The sequence below is a fragment of the Mirounga angustirostris genome, unplaced genomic scaffold, assembly GCF_029215605.1.
Source record: "Mirounga angustirostris isolate CCGP_5_RB_7025 unplaced genomic scaffold, mMirAng1.0.hap1 SCAF_6, whole genome shotgun sequence".
Taxonomy (NCBI): domain Eukaryota; kingdom Metazoa; phylum Chordata; class Mammalia; order Carnivora; family Phocidae; genus Mirounga; species Mirounga angustirostris.
Genome location: NW_026991714.1, coordinates 4,784,760 through 4,805,010, shown reverse-complemented (window position 1 = coordinate 4,805,010; position 20,251 = coordinate 4,784,760). Strand labels below are relative to the sequence as shown.

The 20,251-nt window shown below is 48.6% G+C and overlaps 2 protein-coding genes across 6 annotated transcripts in view; both read left to right on the top strand.

The window, feature by feature from the left end:
- COPA (COPI coat complex subunit alpha) overlaps positions 1–9,292 on the top strand; it is a 44,045-nt gene extending 34,753 nt beyond the window's left edge. For all 3 annotated transcript variants that reach the window (XM_045876716.3, XM_045876715.3, XM_045876717.3), the window contains 16 exons: positions 73–235; positions 337–483; positions 1,425–1,614; positions 1,737–1,832; positions 3,206–3,294; positions 3,488–3,611; positions 4,664–4,753; positions 4,932–5,041; positions 5,436–5,513; positions 5,684–5,752; positions 6,301–6,437; positions 6,680–6,866; positions 6,953–7,063; positions 7,387–7,548; positions 8,184–8,384; positions 8,649–9,292. In XM_045876716.3, coding sequence (XP_045732672.1) covers positions 73–235; positions 337–483; positions 1,425–1,614; positions 1,737–1,832; positions 3,206–3,294; positions 3,488–3,611; positions 4,664–4,753; positions 4,932–5,041; positions 5,436–5,513; positions 5,684–5,752; positions 6,301–6,437; positions 6,680–6,866; positions 6,953–7,063; positions 7,387–7,548; positions 8,184–8,384; positions 8,649–8,708 — 2,014 coding nt within the window. In that variant the 3' untranslated portion in view covers positions 8,709–9,292. The remainder of the gene's footprint in view (positions 1–72; positions 236–336; positions 484–1,424; positions 1,615–1,736; positions 1,833–3,205; positions 3,295–3,487; positions 3,612–4,663; positions 4,754–4,931; positions 5,042–5,435; positions 5,514–5,683; positions 5,753–6,300; positions 6,438–6,679; positions 6,867–6,952; positions 7,064–7,386; positions 7,549–8,183; positions 8,385–8,648) is intronic.
- Positions 9,293–12,360: 3,068 nt separating this feature from the next.
- Positions 12,361–18,760, top strand: PEX19 (peroxisomal biogenesis factor 19). Of its 3 annotated transcripts, none has more exons than XM_045876722.3 (8): positions 12,446–12,561; positions 14,168–14,277; positions 14,693–14,858; positions 15,289–15,374; positions 16,070–16,231; positions 17,016–17,192; positions 17,424–17,468; positions 17,632–18,760. In XM_045876722.3, exons 1-8 carry the CDS (start codon positions 12,492–12,494, stop codon positions 17,713–17,715), a joined length of 900 nt encoding a protein of 299 aa, XP_045732678.1. In that variant the 5' UTR covers positions 12,446–12,491; the 3' UTR covers positions 17,716–18,760. The 3 variants fall into 3 exon arrangements, with proteins under 3 accessions (XP_064449845.1, XP_045732678.1, XP_064449846.1); XM_064593776.1 differs by lacking the exon at positions 12,446–12,561 and adding an exon at positions 13,302–13,323; XM_064593775.1 differs by lacking the exon at positions 14,168–14,277 and having other exon boundaries at positions 12,361–12,561.
- Positions 18,761–20,251: the final 1,491 nt, after the last annotated feature.

The window sequence follows — 20,251 nt, the reverse complement described above, 5'->3', positions numbered from 1 at the left end:
GTTCCAGGTCCTCACAGGCTGGGTTTTGCCCCTCATTTGCTGAAAGTTGTGCCCTCTAACTCCTATTTGCAGGGACTATGGGATCATCCGGACTCTGGATTTACCCATCTATGTCACGCGCGTGAAGGGCAACAATGTGTATTGCCTGGACAGGGAGTGTCGTCCGCGGGTGCTCACCATTGATCCCACTGAGTTCAAGTTCAAGCTGGCCCTGATCAACAGAAAATATGATGAGGTATGAAACGAGACTGCGCACTAGGGGTGTGAGAGGGCCAGCACTCCTTTTTCCCTCTGAGTGATCTCTCCTTCCTGCCCCACCCCACCCCAAATGTCTAGGTACTGCACATGGTGAGGAATGCCAAGCTAGTAGGACAGTCCATCATTGCTTACCTCCAGAAGAAGGGCTACCCAGAAGTGGCACTGCATTTCGTCAAGGATGAAAAAACTCGATTTAGTCTGGCACTCGAGTGTGGAAATATTGAGGTGAGGGAGACGTGGTCATGAGCCCCATTTCATTGCAGAGGAGGTGATAGGGTTAGGGTCGCACTGCAAGGATGTTATTCTGGGCTTGCTGCTTCAGGAGGTATGATGGAATTTGAGATTTTTCTAGTTGTTAGGTAGAGCTGTCTTCCTGTTGCTGTTGGCCCATCTCTGCCACTTCCTGTCTCTGCATCTGCCATAGCGTTGTTACTGTTGTCATTATCGGTCATTCTGAATTCATTAACTTCTAGAATCGGAGCAACATAGTGTGGAATCTGAAAAATCTCATTATTTCCTTCACCTCTTACTTGCTGATTGGCTGCTTAGATGAAGAAGTACTTGTGAAATGTTGGGACCTAGAGGGGTGCCTGGCAGCTCAGTCGGCATCTGATTCTTGATCTCAGCTCAGGTCTGGATCTCAGGGTTGTGATTTCAAGCCCTGTGTTGGGCTCCACACTGGGTGTGGAGCCTACTTAAAAATCAAATAAAATAAAATCTTTAAAAAAAATGTTGGGACCTAGAGTGTACAGGCGTTTTTTTAAATGGGAAGAGGGCTTAGGTGAATTGACTTTCTAGTTGTGAACTTCCTTCTTTTATTATTTCTTCTTTCCTAAAGCCCCTGTGGATCTTCAAACTTAGCAAGTAGAAAAAAAGGTAGCTAAGTAGGAATTGGCCCTACGGAATCAGCAAATGGTAGGAGATGATTTTGTTGTAAAAGTAAATTTCGGAGGAGAAGGATAATGTAATGTGATTCTTTCCATGGAGCCAAAGGGACTCTGTTTGGTGATAGGATTTTCAGTAGAATTAGACTGAACGCTAAGAGTAATTGCAAGTATAGAGAGCCTGTGGGAGATTTATGTAGAGGCAGATACTTTGACTGTAGTCCCTAGTTTTGAGTCACAGTATCTGCCAACCTGTTAACTCTGACCCTGGGGACTCTTTAGATTGCTCTGGAAGCAGCCAAAGCACTGGATGACAAGAACTGCTGGGAAAAGCTGGGAGAAGTGGCCTTGCTACAAGGGAACCACCAGATTGTGGAAATGTGTTATCAACGCACCAAAAACTTTGACAAACTTTCTTTCTTGTACCTTATCACTGGCAACCTAGAGAAACTTCGCAAGATGATGAAGATTGGTGAGTCCCCAGAAACTAAGGATGGGAAGAGCGGTCCTTGGGGGAAGGAGGAAGGCAAATAGAGGAGAATGAGAACTTAAGAGAAAAGCCCTAACTTGGTATCTCTTACTGACTTGCTGCAGCTGAGATCCGAAAGGACATGAGTGGCCATTATCAGAATGCCCTCTACCTGGGTGACGTGTCCGAGCGGGTGCGGATCCTGAAGAACTGTGGGCAGAGTAAGTAGGCACGTGGGACTCACCATCTCTCTTGGGGCTTAGATAGTATTTTCTCTTCGTGGTGAATTACCCACGTATAGCGGTGAGATGTTTCCCTTTGTTGTGCATTTTTCCAGAAGAGACAGCATGCTCCTATCAAGCTCAGGAGACATTCTTCAGAGCCAGGTGGAGGTACAGCCAGAATATTCAGTCTGGTCAAGCACTCTTAGGAAAACAGTTAATAGTCATGGAGGAGCTAGGGGGTTTTAAAATGTCCTGAAGCAGAGACCCTAGTAAATACACTTGACTGGTTGCCATTAGAATTTTATTCTTTTACCTCAAGCCTGGAGGTTTTACTCTTTTACTTATTTATTCGTTTATGTATTCAAGGGATATTTTCTTTTCCTTTTTTTTTTCTAAAGATTTTATTTATTTGACAGAGAGCGACACAGCGAGAGAGGGAACACAAGCAGGGGGAGTGGGAGAGGGAGAAGCAGGCTCCTCACTGAGCAGGGAGCCCGATGCGGGGCTTGATCCCAGGATGCTGGGATCATGACCTGAGCCGAAGGCAGATGCTTAACAACTGAGTCACCCAGACGCTCCTCAAAGGATATTTTCTGAGAGCCCAGTATGTACCAAGCACAATACTAGCATTTGAGATACACTAGGAAACAAGAAAGGTGAGAGATGTGGTTTGAACGAAGGTGCTAAGCAGTAAAGGGGTCAGACTTGCCATATGTTGTAAAGGTGGAAACAACGTGATTTATTGAAGGGCTGGATGTGTGACGTGAGGAGAGGAGCCAGGGATGACTCCAAGATTCTTGTCAGCACTGATGAGAGAGTTTAAGGATAAGTGACTGTATTAGTTACTTACTGCTGTGGAGCAAATTACCCCAAAGTGAGTAGTTTAAAACAACAAATGCTGATTACCTCAGCATGGCTTAGCTGGATGCCTCTGGCTCAGTGTCTCTCAGGAGTCTGTGATCAGGGCGTTGGCCAAGACTGCAGATATCTCAAGGCTTGAGTGGGGAAGGATCTCCTCCCACACTCTCTACAGGGCTGCAGGCAGTCCTCAGGTCCTTGTGGGCTGCTGACTGGGAAATGTCAATTTTCTGCCATGTAGGCGTCTCCTTAGGGCACTTTACAGCATGGCAGCTGGTTTCCCTCAGAGCAGGCGATGGCATCCAGGTGGAGGCCACAGTCGTATCCTAATCTCAGAAGTGACATCCCATCACTTCTGCCATGTCTTGTTCATTAGAAGTGAGTCAGCAAGTCCCTTCCACACTGAAGGTGTGGGTGTGGGGGGGATTTTGCACAGACTTGAAGACCAGGAGGCAGGGATTGCTGGGGGACATCCGGAATGCTGTCTACCACAACGTCTGTTTTCTCTGCAGAGTCACTGGCCTATCTCACGGCTGCTACTCATGGCTTAGATGAAGAAGCTGAGAGCTTGAAGGAGACATTTGACCCAGAGAAGGAGACTGTGAGTCTTTGTTTACATGGGTGTCGGATTACAGGATGAACTCAGATCTGGGGACAGTTTAAATCTACAGACGTTAGTCTCCCACCTGGTTACCAGGAGAGGCAGAGAAGCAAAGGAGATCAAAGGAGGCTCTGTAGCCTTCCCTGCATGATTCCTGAGAGCTGTTTGCTTTTAACCTTCTTCCACCTCTTAGATCCCAGACATTGATCCTAATGCCAAGCTGCTCCAGCCACCTGCACCTATCATGCCATTGGATACCAACTGGCCCTTACTGACTGTGTCTAAAGGCTTCTTTGAAGGCTCCATTGCCAGCAAGGGTAAGTGCCCACCCCTCTGTAGTGTTTTTGTTATTGTTTGTTTTGTGAAGAGCTGTCCTACAGAGTACCCTCAGCTCCTTTGTCCTTTCTTCTGTGTGAGATCATGGAGCACAGAGACACCAATCTGAGCTATGGTACATGCTTTTAAAAATTAAATAAAAGCATTATGAGATTATTAGAATTTGGAAAATAGGGGGAGAAAAGAAAGTTGTGTCTTAGTCCAGGCTTCCGACAACCGCTCTGCACATGTGGGTGCATTTCCTTAGGCTTTTCCATATGTGTGGTTGGTCACTCAGTCCCGTTTAGTATTTTATCGTTCACGATGTACGGTCTTAAGGCACCAGGGCAGCGACCTCAGACTCTGGCATGCGGGCGTATGCAGACCTGAGCTACCTCCCACCGCTACTCCCACCCTTGCCCGCTCTGGTTTTCTTGGCTGAAAGCTTAGATAGACCCCTGGGCATCTTGTGCCCAGGCCTGCTCATCCCTCCACCTCTCACCTACCCTGTGTCCCCATGCCGCGTACACACTGTAGAGGTGGTAGCTCAGCAGAGCTCTCAGCGGGAAACTCTAAGAGTTGCTAAGTAAAAAATGGTTTAAGAGGGGCACCTGAGTAGCTCAGTTGGTTGAGTGTCTGCCTTTGGCTCAGGTCATGATGCTGGAGTCCTGGGATTGAGCCCCGTATCGGGCTCCCTGCTCAGCAGGGAGTCTGCTTCTCCCGCTCCCCCTGCTTCTTCCCCTCACTTGTTCGAGGGTGCGCACGCTCTCTCTCTCTTTCAAATAAATAAACAAAACCTTTAAAAAAAAAATGGTTTAAGAGGCAGGTTTTAGTAGCAGGAAGGCCTTTCCGTCTCTCTTCTATTCCCTCTCCCTTTGAAAACTACTGCAAGTTAGCGTAGCATATATACTACAAAAATAAATAATAAACAAGAACATTGAGTGGACAGGGCCTTGGCAGCTGCTTTTGTAAGGATGCAGCTTGCCTGCAGAAGAGGCCAGATCTCAGACTTGCCTGGCCATAACCAGTTCCTTTCTGTTCCTTCTCTCTGTAGGCAAGGGAGGAGCACTGGCTGCTGACATTGACATTGACACTGTTGGCACCGAGGGCTGGGGAGAGGATGCGGAGCTGCAGCTGGACGAAGGTAAGAGTGTACTTCTTGGACTCCTGGAAGGATGGTGGCCTGGGTGGGGGCTGGGTTGTGGGGCACTCCTGCAGGGTTCCAAACCATGGGACCCATAAAGATCCTAGCATTGTGCTTTCTTTGGGCTAAAGATTATACCACTCTGCAAATCCACTTTGAGCCTGGATTTTCCTTACAGACGGCTTTGTGGAGGCTACAGAAGGTCTGGGGGACGACGCTCTTGGCAAGGGACAGGAAGAAGGAGGCGGCTGGGATGTCGAAGAGGACCTGGAGCTCCCTCCTGAGCTGGTGCATGGGGTTCTTACCCTTAGAAGGCTCCCTCTGCTTCTCCCTATGCAAGCCATTGTCCTTACTGCTCCCGACCTGTCCTGAGGCTCCTTGAAAGGGAGGGGGTCTAGACCGTCCTGGTCTGATGCTTGTCTCCATTTGAAAGAAGGAAAGGAGATAATCAGGTTGTGCCAACAGCAGCTTATGAAAAGGCAGCAGGCTTTGTTGTCTGAATTAGAGCTTTTGGTGTATCATTTTGTTACTCGTGAAGCTGCTCGTATTTGAAGGTCTTCTCCCACAACCATCCCCCTTCCTCCCCAGTCGAGTCTGGGGACAAGGTAAAGGGCTGTGTTTAGATTGATCAGCACAGAGTGCTTGAATGGCTTACAAAATGACTGACCTGTTTTTCTCCTAGGATATACCCCCTGGGGCAGCTGGGGGTGCTGAGGATGGGTTCTTTGTGCCCCCCACCAAGGGAACCAGCCCAACTCAGGTAAGTAGACAAACACAGCCCTGTGGGCATGACTTCTGGTTCTGAGCTGGCTACGCTGGCTTAATATGTAATGAGTGGCTAATACTTTTCTGCTCTAGATACAGAGTAGGATAGTTTGGGAGGAGAAAGGGCAAAGTTTAACTTGGCTTGGGTTTTCTGTTTCTTGTTAGATCTGGTGCAGTAACTCTCAGCTTCCAGTGGATCACATCCTGGCAGGCTCTTTTGAAACAGCCATGCGGGTAAGTCTGAGAGTAGCGTTGGCTCTTGCTGAGTGTTCCTCGTTCAGGGTCCCCAGGGAGAAGGGTGACTCATCTTAACCGAATGGAAATTAACCTATCCACAAGGGCAGAGGTGTGTCTTTATCGTGGAAACCCTGGTCTTGCCTGAGGAAACTTGCCTCATAAGGCCTTCCTCTTAGTGCTTTCCATTTGGCTTAGTAATCTCTTCAGGTGGATCCTACCAGCCCCCCCCCCCCATGTATAGTCTGCTTTGTGGCTCAAAGTCAGCGCCCCTTCACGAACAGGTGTGTGTTTTGAACGCTAAACCATGTATTATGATGGCAGTAACAGTAACTACAAATGCAACAACCACGAACATTTCCTCAGTGTTGACTGTGTATCCCGCACTATCCTAAATGCTTTATAGGTATTATTAAATGCGGTAGGTCCTATAATTAAGTGTGATTTACTGATGAGGAAACAAGTACAGAGAAGTACCTTGCCCAAGGTCAGCTGGTTTTTCAGTGGCAGGGTCACAGTTTTTGTGTTTCTTTCCTCCTGTATTCCAGCTCCTTCACGACCAAGTGGGGGTGACCCAGTTTGGCCCCTATAAGCAACTGTTCCTACAGACCTATGCCCGCGGCCGTACCACCTATCAGGCCCTGCCCTGCCTGCCCTCCATGTACGGCTATCCTAATCGCAATTGGTAAGGCCCCTTGCTCGTGACTTGTGTCTCTTCCAGCATGGGGTAGGTATTTCAGATGGTAGCCTGGGGGACAGTTAACCCTTGTCCCAGAGCTGAGGTTTCCTAGTAGGAAGAGAACTTCGGCTTGACACTGCATGAGGCTTGGTTTATACATCTGCACCCACTTCCCCCTCCTGTTTCCCCCGTTGAGTCTGGTGGAGTCCCGATTCTCCTTTCTTCTTCCTACTTTTCCAAACGTCCAGGAAGGATGCAGGGCTGAAGAACGGTGTACCAGCGGTGGGCCTGAAGCTTAATGACCTCATTCAGCGGCTGCAGCTCTGCTACCAGCTCACCACCGTTGGCAAGTTTGAGGAGGCTGTGGAAAAATTCCGCTCCATCTTGCTCAGTGTGCCTCTTCTCGTTGTGGACAATAAACAGGAGATTGCAGAGGTAGGAGGGGCAGCTGCTTGTTGTAGTCCTGGGCACCCCCACATCCTTGCCTCTGCACCGTGATCTTGCTTCGCCCCTCTCTGCAGGCCCAGCAGCTCATCACCATCTGCCGTGAGTACATTGTGGGTTTGTCCATGGAGATAGAAAGGAAGAAGCTGCCCAAAGAGACTCTGGATCAGCAGAAGCGCATCTGCGAGGTACTGTCTCTGGGCCTCTGCGCAGCACAGAGGTGTCCTCCCCCTCCCCCACCAGCAGATCTGAATTCTGGACTTCTCAACCCAGATTGCAGTCTGGGGAGTAAGAGATATTTGGGCCCACTTCTGTGAGGAGAGGGTGTATTTTTCTGCCCTTCTTCATTCCGTCAGTCCTCCATCCCCAGGGGGCAGAAGATCCCTCTGCCGTATAATCAGTCCTGTTTTTGTTTGCTTTGTGTGGTGATTAATGCCCCTGCAGCCGCCTATAAATGATCTGTGTTGGCTGTAGCATCAGCGGGGCATGTGTCCCTCCTTCTGTCCACCAGATGGCAGCCTATTTCACCCACTCAAACCTGCAGCCTGTGCACATGATCCTGGTGCTGCGGACGGCCCTCAACCTCTTCTTCAAGCTCAAGAACTTTAAGACAGCTGCCACCTTTGCTCGGCGCCTGCTGGAACTTGGGCCCAAGCCGGAGGTGGCTCAACAGGTAGATGGGAACTCCTGTAAGCGTAAAGGAATCACATCGCCTACATGGAGGGAGTAGACGACCAAGGCCCTTGCCTCTGAAACAAAGCACTGAAGAACAACATTCAACAAAAGGACCCAACAGAACGCCATCCTCTTTACTTAGTGGCGTGGGTGCCTCCTTTTGTTCCGGGAAAGGGAACTTCTAACTCATTCAGCCGTGGTGCAGGTGTAAGAGGGACCTACTCCCTAGAATAGCTCTAGTCTTCCTGTGCCTAAGCTCTGCTACCCATTACCACCACTGCTAACCTGCACACACACGAGTTGCTACTTGTATTCTCTAGAAGCATTCCTCTTGGGCAGTCGAAGCCAGTCTTAACCCTTTGAGTCCTGACCCTGATAATTCCCAGACTTGGCGGAGGAATATGGGTCTAGATCCATGGAACCACTTTGCTATCGAGAAGGGGAGATCCTGATACAGCAGGAACGGTAATTGTGACCCCTTCACATATGTCCTGTACGGAGGACATATTCTGATTTCACTCAGTACAATTGCATCTTGAATCAAAGAAACTAAAAACAGTGGTGCTGGGATCATTTGAGTTCTGGTTTGCAGTTTTTGGTCCTCTTAAATAAAATATTCCTTCCCTCCCTCAGACCCGCAAAATTCTGTCTGCTTGTGAGAAGAACCCCAACCCCACAGATGCCTACCAGCTCAATTACGACATGCACAACCCTTTTGACATCTGTGCTGCCTCCTATCGGCCCATCTACCGTGGAAAGCCTGTAGAGAAATGTCCGCTCAGTGGGGCCTGCTATTCCCCTGAGTTCAAGGGTCAAATCTGCAAGGTCACTACAGTAAGTACTATTCTCTAGAAATGCATCCAGGATATTGAGGGAAGAGGAAAGAGAAGGAAGCATGTTCGTCCTTTTTTCTCCTCTATTTGCCTGTAGCTCCTTGAGGCAGTGATACTGTAAACAATCAATAAACAGATCAGTGACAGACATTAACAACATGAACAACGTACACTTCTGTCCTCCCTGAAGAGTGGAGGGAGTAAGCTCTCTGGGCTTTTCACCCTCACAAATCCCTAATTTTTTCCTCTGTTTCCTTTTCCACAGGTGACAGAGATTGGCAAAGACGTCATTGGTTTAAGGATCAGTCCTCTGCAGTTCCGCTAAGGCCCCCTCTGGTGTGTGCAGGTCAATCACCATAGTTCCTCCGGAGAATCAGTCTCTTTGTCCTTCTAGCTCCTTTTTCCTCAATTACCCTTCAAATTATTGACATTTAGCTTTCCTGCCCTAAGACGTCGTGTCACTTTCTCTTCTTCTGTGGCGAATCAGAACATCTACATTTGACTATTTCTCATCTCAAGGGTGACTACACTTGTGGTCGCAGTTGGCCTTGTCGTCCCAGCTTAGATCGTTCAAGGAACAAATGAAAACTCAGGATGCGCATGTGCTTACTGAATTCCTTTAATATTCATCCTTTCCCTCCCCACCCTCTTTGTATCTTCTTTTGGACAGAAGCAGGGTGTAATAAATAAGAGCCCATCTTTTACTCAGCCACAGCAAACTCTTAGCCATCCCCCATTTTCCTTGGACATTTAAACTCCCAGGCAGGTACCCTCTGTGTGTGCCCAGAAACTTAAAGTCTGAGAAGAAACTGGTTTTCCAAAAATGCACATCACCTTTTATTGATTTGTTCTTTATAGCCATTGTTCTTGTGTTTTGTTTCTCACCCTTAATAAAGTAAATTTCTATGAGTTTTGTGACCCCATTTGTTTCCCGGACACCCTCCTGTTCCTACTCCATGTAGCTGCCTCACCAAAGCAGATAGCTTTTTTTTAAATCTTGTAATTAAAATTACTTACTTAGAATTACTTACTTTTGTAAGTAAGAAATGCCCATTGTCTTAAAAAAAAAAAAAGCATATACTGTTCATCTATTAAACTGTGAGAATGTAGAAAGCAAGTTTAGCTCCCCTGTTCCATTACTGACGACGGCAACCTTACCCCCTTTTCCTAGTTACAGCCAGTACTTACTGAGCACCTACCATGTACCTGTCTCTGTTCTAGATATTTTACAGGTAATCCACATGTATAAAATTAATTAGTACGTTATATATGTTACAGTGATTCTATTGGCAACACAGTTTGCTTGTCATGTGCTAAGACTACGTTGGATAGAGTGACATTCTTTGCCTGTGATTACAGTTTGTACTTTTTTTCATTTTAAACTCATGTTTTCAATAAACAATACATTCATATAGTTCAAAACTCAGTAAAGGTAAAAAGCTATTCTGTGACATCTTCCTTCCACTCTTTTCCTCAGCTACCCAGTTCCTGTCACCTTCCCTCAAATAAGTAGCCACTCTTGGCGTCCTTGTGTGCATCAGCGGTTTGTGTGTACACAAGCAGATTCCCCTGCTACACAGACATGAAGCATGCTGCTAAATGAGTTTGCACCTTGTTTTATCATGTGTACCGCATTTAAGATATTTTTCTATATCGTATGTTAGCTTCCCTTTTTTTACTTCTCTGCATAGTGTACCATTGAATGATTTAGTTTATGTAAGTTACCTTCTTTCCTGATGGGTATTTAGATTGTTCTCAATCTTTGTTATAAAAAATGCTGCAATGAATAACTTGAACACACATTGTACAGTTTGGGGAAGTGTGTCTGTAGGACAGACTCCTCGAGATGGAATTCCTGCATCAGAGAGCACAGGCCTTGATATTTTTTTAGCTTTAAGAGCTGCTCGCTTAAACTTAATATCTACAGACAAAGCCTGCCTTCTCAAAAACTTGCATACTACTTTGATGATACTCTCTCAAGTTGTCAACATTCTTTCTGTAAACATAGGCAAGTTGGTGATAAATTTTGGCAAAAAAAATTATTTTTGTAAGTTTACTAACTTTGCATTTAAACATAAACTTTATTCTGAACTGGGGGATATATAAAAAAAAAGGACAATCCGTGCTTCCTGAAGCTCATGTTATTAGGGAAACAAAATGGATATATATAAAATAATTGCGAATATCAGGCAAGAATTTGAAGTTGGTCAATAAACAGTGGAGAGCCATTAAGTCCTTAAGCAAGAGAGATATACAGAAAACGCTGTAGGAGCACTTGGGTGGCTCAGTCAGTTAAACGTCGACTCCATCTCAGCTCAGGTCTCGATCTCAGGATCATGAGTTCAAGTGCAGTGTTGGGCTCTAAGCGTGGAGCCCACTTTAAAAAAATGCTGTAAAATATTTTGCAACAGTGTGAACTATACATTAGAAAGGCAGGAGGTGAATAAATGTGAAGATGCAGTTTCAGGAATATCACTAGTAAGAAGAAAAAAGCAGAAGCAAGTTTAGAGGAAGGATCATGCTTGTTTTCAACTCCATGTTCTCTCAGTTACCTCCTTATTTTCCTTATTAACATGCTTGTTACCACATTAATATAAAGCCAATAGAAATACCTGTAATGTGCTTGATAGAACGATAGAATAGAGATAGGCATGTAAGTGGTTTGGAGTTGAATGAGGAAGCCTGGAATAGATTCTGTTACAGGTGTTGGGGAGAAAGGGGTTAATCAGAGGGCGTTTCCATTATAGAAGTTTAGAATTGAAGGAACTATAATGTTACATAGTTGCAGTCTGAGGCCTTGAGTGGTGAAGGGTTTTGAACAAAAGTAATTAGTTAGAGAACTGGGACTGGGACTTCAGTCAGCTGACTTTCAGTTCAGAATGTTTTCTCCTGAGTCACACCACTTGTGCCTGGAACAATACGGTAGGTTTTGCACAGGTGATGATTTTAAGAATCTGAAGGAAAGAGTAAGGTACCTAAGCTGGTGCTTGACCCAGAACTCGTGTGTGTTCAGGAAGCCGAGGATGAAAGCTGTGAAGTGACTTCATTTAGATGTGATTTCTCCCTTTAAGCTCCATCGCACTCTATCCTCCTTTTAGGAGCTTTACCTTGTACCATACTTACTGCGTGTCTGTCCGATCCTACCTCCGGCCTAATCCCCAGGCAGCAGGGGCTGGTCCTGACTTGGCCCTCTTCCTCTCTTGTGCCCAGCGCAGGATCCTAAACAGTGGATGCCCTCTAAGTGCTTAAGTCGGCTTGCGTCTGAGGCGGTCCTGGCCCATGTGAAGAGGAGGGAAGGGATGTGTAGAGTCGTCTCTATCCGTGCCTCCTCCCCCAGCTTCTCTGGATTGGAGTTGGGTTCCGTCTGGAGAAAAGGAGGTCGTTCAGGGAAGGCAGGTCTGTCACTACTACATGTGAACTGTCCCCTGGCTCGGTCCACGGCCCCAGACTGGCTTTTTCTGCCTGAATTGCTCCAGCTGACGCTGGGTTCTAAGTTCCTAGGCCTGTGTCCTTCAGTCCTGGCAGTCCTGATGGGGGACAGGAGGTGAGAGAGCCGCTAGACCCCACCGGGAAGTGTGCCTTGTCGGGGTCTGGGCGGGCAAAGAGCCGCCAGCGAGCGCCTACCCACCGCAGGCCCAGCCCGGGAGCTGAGAACCCAGCAGTGAAGGCAAATCTTTGCCGGCGTGGTGTTTAAATTCTAGGCGGCGGCGGGGAGACAGGAAACCAGGGAAGTAAAACATCGCATGCCAGAGAGTGTGAAGTGTTGGGGAAAACGAGAGACGGTTACTTCTCTGGATAATGCGAGAAGGTGAAGTAAAGGAAGCTAGGCTACTAAGTAACCTGGCAGAAGTTAACAGTAAGACAGTAAGTTCCACTCCGTTAGTTCACCGGTTCCTGGCCAGAAGGGAGAAAAGAGAGAGAGGGGGAAAAAAAAAGCACCCCCCCCAAACCCAAAACAAGACCAAAAAACTCCGTTTCCTGTCCCTTTAAAAATGGCGGCTCCGCACCGACCAGCACTGCTATTGGTTGCACGAGGGGAAGGGGCGGGGCGGGGCGGGGCGCAGGCGCCGCGGAGGCCCGCCCCCTACGGCAAGCCGGAGAGAGCAAGATGGCCGCCGCTGAGGAGGACTGTGGGGCTGGGGCCGACGCTGACCGGGAATTGGAAGAGCTCCTGGAAAGTAAGAGCTGGTAAAGGGAGAGACCCGACGGGGGCGGTTGTAAGGGCTCATTCGACGGCGAACTGAGCCTGAGCTATTGGGGGCGGAGCGGGAGAGGCTTTCCAAGGTTGGCCGGGGGCGGAGGATCTGCCTGCGACTCCGAAGAAAATCCCTGGGTCACCCTCTCCTTCCTCCGCGGCGGGGGCTGAGGAGCCCGTCTGGGGCCCCTGAGCGTGTGAGACCGTTGATTTCGGGGCCGGAGGGGAAGCGGTGACCCCCCGGACGGCGATTCCCGATCCGACGCCGACCTCCCGTTGCTCTGCGTGAGCGGGTCCTCGGACCCGACTTCCTTCCCGCCAGCAGCCGCATTCGGTGCTCGGTGGCCAGGGACCGCGACGCTCACGGACTGCTTGCTCTAGGTGTCGACAGGTCCGTGGCGCGCCGTCTGTGCGCTGTGCTCTCCTCGCGCGTCTTTCGCCGGGCCTTTCACCTTTTCCTCAGCGGGCCCTGTTCCAGTTCTTTCCCCGTGTCAGAGCTCGAGCCAGCTCCCTTCTGCGGTTCTGGGCGGAGACGGTTCACCCTCCGAAAGAGGCTGAGTGTTCCTTCCTCCTTCGCCCTGCCCTCCGCTCCTCTGTTGGTCGCTTGCCCGCAGTGGGCCATGCCCTCCCCCAGGCCTGGCAGGCGGGATGGTGGGGAGGACTCGGGTTTTTCAGGGCAGCGGTGAATATGTTTCGTCTCTTGCCCAGTCACAGAGAGAGGAGCAGAAACGGCGAGGGATGCCAGGTGACTCTGTGCGGATGGGCACATCAGTAGCTGCAGAGACGAGGAGGCCGGAGGGAGCTCTAGGAGCTTTGCCACGGGAGGGCTGCATCTGAGGAGAGGAGAAGAGCGTTCGGTGCTCCCCAGGGAGTGCAGCGTGCTCTCCCTCAGTCTGTGCTAGTGCCGGGACCCGTGGGAAGCTGGGTGGAACAGCGCGTGGCTTCTGCTTGCTTGCCAAAAATTATTCCCTTGAGGGCTCCAGAGTGAGCTCAGGGGCTTAAGGACATCTGTGCTCTCTGCTCCTGTTGGATATTTGTGTGGGATTTCTGGGGACCCATTAGATGTGGCAAGGAAGGCACTGTGTAGACGGAGCTGTCTTTGCAGAACTTTCAGCTCTCTCCTCCCAGCTCTGAGAGCGATGCCTCTTCCATCTTAAGGGATTTCTTCTCCTTTTTTTAAAAAGATTTTATTTATTTATTTGAGAGAGAGAATGAGAGACAGAGAGCATGAGAGGGAGCAGGGTCAGAGGGAGAAGCAGACCCCCCGCCGAGCAGGGAGCCCGATGCGGGACTCGATCCCGGGACTCCAGGATCATGACCTGAGCTGAAGGCAGTCGCTTAACCAACTGAGCCACCCAGGCGCCCCGGGATTTCTTCTCCTTTGATCACATAAATTGGGTGATGAGGAGAGAAGTGGGAAGCTTACTGAAGGGTGGGCCAGGAGAGGGAGACTCAAAAAAAAATTTAGAAAGGTTGGCACTTTGAAAGATTGTTCTCTTAATGCTTTGCCCAGAACTACCCTCCCCTGACCCCAGCCTTGCATCCTCATCCACCCCCCAACACACACACTATGTCTCTTGTCTCTGAAGGTGCTCTTGATGATTTCGATAAGGCCAAACCCTCCCCAGCACCCCCTCCTACCACCACGGCCCCTGATGCTTCGGGGCCCCAGAAGAGATCGCCAGGAGACACTGCCAAAGTATAAATTCCACCCTCTTAGGGGAGGGGGAGGGGACGGGCATGCGTCTCTGAGCAGAGGTGGGGCAAGCCCCTGCGGGTTGGAGTGGACTGGGGGGAGGAGGCCTTGGCCTTACACTGCTGAGTGCTCTTTCAGGCCTCAGTCCTGGTAAACAGGGACTTTTGACGATGGAGTGGTGGGATCTCGAGGAAGTTCTTTGAAAGAAGAGCAGGTTTAAATGGTTGGTTTGGGAATGCCACGCCATTCCCTTTCCGCAGTGGTCAGATGCCTTTCTTACTGTTCTTCTTAAGAGAGGAGTTAGAATGGCCAGTGGAGATGGGCAGGAGGGAAGCACTGCATTTCGCAGAGCCACTGCCTGTGGCTTTTGTCAGAGTTGCCAAGTAAGAGATGCATTTTGGTCACCTATTCCCTGCAGGATGCCCTCTTTGCCTCCCAAGAGAAGTTTTTCCAGGAACTGTTCGACAGCGAGCTGGCTTCCCAAGCCACTGCGGAGTTCGAGAAGGCGATGAAGGAGTTGGCTGAGGAAGAGCCCCACCTGGTGGAGCAGTTCCAGAAGCTCTCAGAAGCTGCCGGGAGAGTGGGTGAGGAGGAGGCCCCGAGGGCTGGAACTATCTGAACAAACTTCTGTCATCTTTGTTGCCTGAGAACACTAGAACTCTTGGTAAAGCTGATAGCGCTCATTATATCACTGCCATGGGGCGGGGCCAGGAGATGGGAAGAGGATAGGAACATGGCTTAATGAAAGGGATGAGGCTGAAAAATCATTGAAAAGATTATTAAAAACTGACCTTTTAAAGGTCACAGTGTTGTGGGTGTCATCATGGAGAACAAACTGACACACAGTTCCTGTAGATTCGTGAAAATGGCTATGAAGATAACCACAGAGGATTCAGAGATTTGGAGTGCTAGTGATCCACTAGTAAATGTTCCATATCCAAGCGGATAACCAGGTCAGTCTGGGTAAGCAGACAGATAAAACCTAAAGACCTTGGCTTTCTTGATCTTCCTTAGGCAGTGACGCAACCTCCCAACAAGAATTTACGTCTTGCCTGAAGGAGACACTAAGTGGACTCGCCAAAAATGCCACTGATCTTCAGGTGAGGGAAAGGGGTAGGGGCCATGAGGGACCTCTCAGGCACATCAGCAGCAGAGTCTCAAAAAACAGACTATTTGGTAGCATGTGAAGTCTGTTCCTGCCACACTATTTTGCTGCAGGCAAGTTTAAATAGTTCTTTCCCACCTGAAAGGGTGATAAGCATTCCAAGAAGGCAATATACAGATCTTCCTCAACTTACGATGGGGTTACACCTTGATAAACCCATCATAAGTTGGAACTGTCATAAGTTGAAAATGCATTTAATATACCTACCCTACTTACCATCACAGCTTAGCCTCGCCTACCTTAAACACATTTAGGACACTTATGTGAGCCTACAGTTGGGCAAATTCATCCACCACAAAGCCTGTTTTCTAATAAGGTGTTGAGTATCTCATGTAATTTATTGAATGCTGTGCTGAAAGTGAAAAACAGTGGTTATAAGGGGATGGAATGGTTGTCAGTGCATCAGTTGTTGACCCTGGTGATCACGTGGCTGCCTGGGAGCCATGGCCACTGCCTAGCATTACAAGAGAGTATCATCTGCATATCACTAGCCTGGGAAAAGATCCAAATTCAAGATTTGAAGTACGGTTTCTACCGAATGTGCATCCCTTTCACACCATCATAAAGTTGAAAAGTGGTCCTAAGTCAGGGACCATCTGTATTTGCTTACCTCCTTTCTGTCCTTTCTAGAACTCAGGCATGTCAGAGGAGGAACTGACCAAGGCCATGGAAGGGCTGGGCATGGATGAAGGGGATGGGGAAGGGAACATTCTCCCCATTATGCAGAGCATCATGCAGAACCTCCTGTCCAAGGATGTGCTGTACCCATCACTGAAGGAGATTACCGAAAAGGTTTGTGAACTTACATTTCTGCTTTTCCTCCTTGTTTTCTGTTGTGTCAACCCCTGTGGGCTACTTTGCTTAGAGCCTACAGAGCTAGAGAGTAACTCGAGTGCACAAGCCATCCAGTCTTTTCTCCTTTGTGTATTTGGAGCAGGAGGGCTGGGGAGGAGCTGTGTCTCTGGGAATAAAGGTACCACACTGAAGATGTTGAAGGTAGAAGGGGAAATCCTTCAGCTCTGGTTTCTGTAAACTGGTTTGGGGCTGCTGTCTGACCAGCCCTTTCTTTTCCTTGTTTTATGCTATGAACAGTTTAAGAGTAGTGTAAAAGATGGTTCCTGCTGTCAGAGAGCCTACAGAATACAGGAATAGAAGCGTTTCAGTGACACAGTCCAACATGTGGTCAAGTGTGAAGTGAGTAGTTAGACCAGGAGTCAGCAGGCCAAGGTCTGGGTGGACCAGAGCCAACTCCGCCTTTAAGAATTGTTGAAGGTTGTAAAGTCAAAACAGAAGAAAGAAAGGCTGTGTGACAGGTCACATATGGCCCGCAAGGGCTAAAATATTACCATGTAGCCCTTCACAGAAGAAGTGCGCCACCCTCTGGTGACCATCCGTGCTAGCATAGCCAGGTGACGGGGTTGGAGTCAGTGCCACTTCCTACGCTGAACTCACTTCTTCAGTTTTTCTTTCCTCCATGTCCTCCCCTTTCCCTTCATATTTTATTGTTTTTCATGTTTAATTTCCTTTCCTATCCATTGTTCATTAATTTTTCCCCACCCATTCTGTCTTTTCTTAGTATCCGGAATGGTTGCAGAGTCACCGGGAGTCTCTTCCTCCAGAGCAGTTTGAAAAATATCAGGAACAACATAGTGTCATGGGCAAGATATGTGAGCAGTTTGAGGCAGAGAGCCCCACAGACAGTGAGGCCACTCAGAAGGCTCGTTTTGAGTTAGTGCTGGATCTTATGCAGCAGGTAAGGCCTCCTCTTGCTGTCTGCCCCCTGGTGCTGTCTCTTTGGGTGTTCGGTGGAGGAGGTATCTGGGAAGAATGCCACACTGCCAAACCCAGGCAGAGGAGGAAGCACAAGAGAGGTCCCATAGCCTGGTCCCCAGAAGACAGGAGAGAGACCATGGCTCAGATTCTTCTTGGGCTGCTATATTGTTTTCTAGGATTTTCTCTTTCTCAAGTTCCTCTTATTTTCCAGCTACAGGATTTGGGCCATCCTCCAAAAGAACTGGCTGGGGAGATGGTGAGTATATCTTCTAGATTTGAATGTGAGTCCCAGGTTTCTGGAATTCTGTAATCTTTAATGATTGCACATGAAGCGATCACTGTGGCTACAGGGGAAGCACCTTCAAAAGCTCTCACTTGAGGTAAGAGCAGTAATCTCCATCCCTCCATCTCTTCTCCAGCCTCCTGGCCTCAACTTTGACCTGGATGCCCTCAATCTGTCGGGCCCACCAGGTGCCAATGGCGAACAGTGTCTGATCATGTGAAACACAACACGTGTCTGTCCCTGATTCCCAGCCATGGGGAGCATCTGGAGTCAGCAGAACCACTGGGAACTGAGGCAGGAGTGTCGTCTGCACGAGCAGTCTGCCCACTGCCCTCTGTCGTTCCAGCTGAGATTGTGCCATACCAGCTGAGGCTTTGACTCTTATCTTTCTAGAAACATGGCCTATTGTGCAGGCCGGTTCTGTGAGCCCTATCCATGTGGTTTCTGCTACTAGCAAAGGCCCAGCTACCTTCCAGGTGAAGGAAGGCATCCCTTGTGGGGCATGCACTTTCTTCCCTGCCAAATAATGTTATATATGGCCACACTGATGTTCACTTTTGCATCCAGGGTCTTTGTGCCTTGTCTCTACTCCCTCTTGGACCTGGGGAGCAGAGACAGAGTCCTGGGACTCTGTATTTCTCTAGTTCTTTTGGGCAGGGCCTTTGGGAATGAATGGGGAGAAACAGCCCAGGCTGGTTCTCTAGGTCTGTCACCATGTCCTCCTGCCTTTAGACAGACCGTTGTGAATTCTGTGAAGGAAAAGGAAGTGGGGCCTTTTGCATCTAATGACAGTAGAGTTGAAAGAGAAGCCCTGGGATTCTCCTCTCTCGAGGTGCTGAGCTTTCAACTCTATTCCAGCCTGAGAACTAAAGTTGTTACCTTGGTTCTTTGAACAATGCTGTGTGATGTGGGTGAAACCAGCCCTTGACCTTCCTGCACCCCCTGCCCCTCTTCATCTCTCTTTTTAAATACCTGTTAATTCCAACCCTTCTCTGAACCCAAGCTGTGACAAAAGAAGGGCCATCCTATTTCCCCTCATCTGGGCCATCCACCACTCTGATTGGCCCCTCTCCCTGGAAAACACATATAATTACAGTGTCAGGCCTAGGAAATGAATGACTGTTCTTCCCCAGATACGTTCTGGCTTATTTGAGACCTCCGATTTCTTTGAATCCTGTCCCTTGATTAAGCAGGTGTCTTGGGAATGGGAGTGGGGTGCAGCCTGGGTCCTTTTTCTTGACTAATAAATATTCTGATTGAGGAGTGTGGCCTGTTTTTCATTCAGGTCTTTCTCTGATCTTCCTCACCTTCTGTAAGATGCAGTGTGAGGAATGTTTGCATACTAGTTCTGCATAACATTGCAGTGTTGGATTCTACCACCACCCCCTTTCCCCAGCTCGGTCTGCACCTCACTTGGCAAAGGAGACTGGCCATCTTGCCTCATTCTCTCTGGGTGTTTCAATCTGGGAAACCCTTCAATTGGTACTGTACCCTAACATTTGATATTCTTATTATTGTTAGTAATGTTAACGTGTTTTTTTTTTTAAGATTTTATTTATGTATTTGACAGAGAGAGAGAGAGCGAGAGAGGGAACACAAGCAGGGGGAGTGGGAGAGGGAGAAGCAGGCCTCCCGCCGAGCAGGGAGCCTGATGCGGGGCTCGATCCCAGGACCCTGGGACCATTACCTGAGCCGAGGGCAGCCGCTAACGACTGAGCCACCCAGGCGCCCCAACATTTTTTTTTTAATAACTGTTTTTTTTCGAGTTGACCTTGCACCTCTCTTTGGGAACCAATGCATCCATGGACCTTGGCTGCCATGTGTTGGTGGGTACTCTGGTCAGGCCAGCTGGCTGTCCCGTTTCTGCACTCAGAAGATGGGGCACAGAGCAAGGGTACATTCAGCATCTGAGTCACTTTGCGTTCCTGACATGCCACTTCCCTTGGGTTAAGCTTTTCACCCCTTAAAATGATCCTACATGTTCTGTGGTGTTGACAAGGAAGGAAGTGCTCTGAGGGCCTCAGGCTGTTTGGGAACATCCAGCTACTGTACCTTATCAGAGTATGGGCAGAGCCCCAGTCTGAATCCGAGACTCCTCTACTGTAGAGCTGCAGGAGGTGGGAACAGTGCAGGCGGACTTGTGATGATGGTCACAGGGCCTGAAGGGCCAAAATTCTCTCATCTAGCTCCAGCCAAAAGCTGGACGAGGATAGAGAGGAGAAGGGAAGAACAAAAAGGCCCTGCCCCTTGAACCAAGTGCCTACTATACAGGCAGCTTTCTTTTACAAATTCTCACTCCCGCCGGCCTAGTCAGGGCTTACTCCAGGAATCTAAACAGATGTCCTAGTCCAATTTAGTTTTGCTCCGAAGTCATTTGTTTTCATTTTGATTGAACATAAACAAATTGACCTCCAGTTACTCTCTGTTCCAGAAGCACTATTTGAGTGATTCTGTGACTTTCGGAAGGATAGAGCAGTCCTTCTCAAACTGTCTGTGGTAAAGGACCAGGCTTTTTGCTTTACAAATATCCAGTCCTTTGCACACTAAGAAGTGTTCCTGTTGCCCATGACAAGTGTGCAGTTCACACAGGATGCTGCCCGCTACACAAGCTTCACCACACCTGAACTGACCAGACCCCTTTCAGCAGGATAAGTCCATGGATCATGCACTTGGGTATCACGGCAATGTCAAAATGCTAAAAGGTGTCTAAACACTTTCAGTTTCTAACTCATCATGTTGTAGACTAGTAAAAAAAA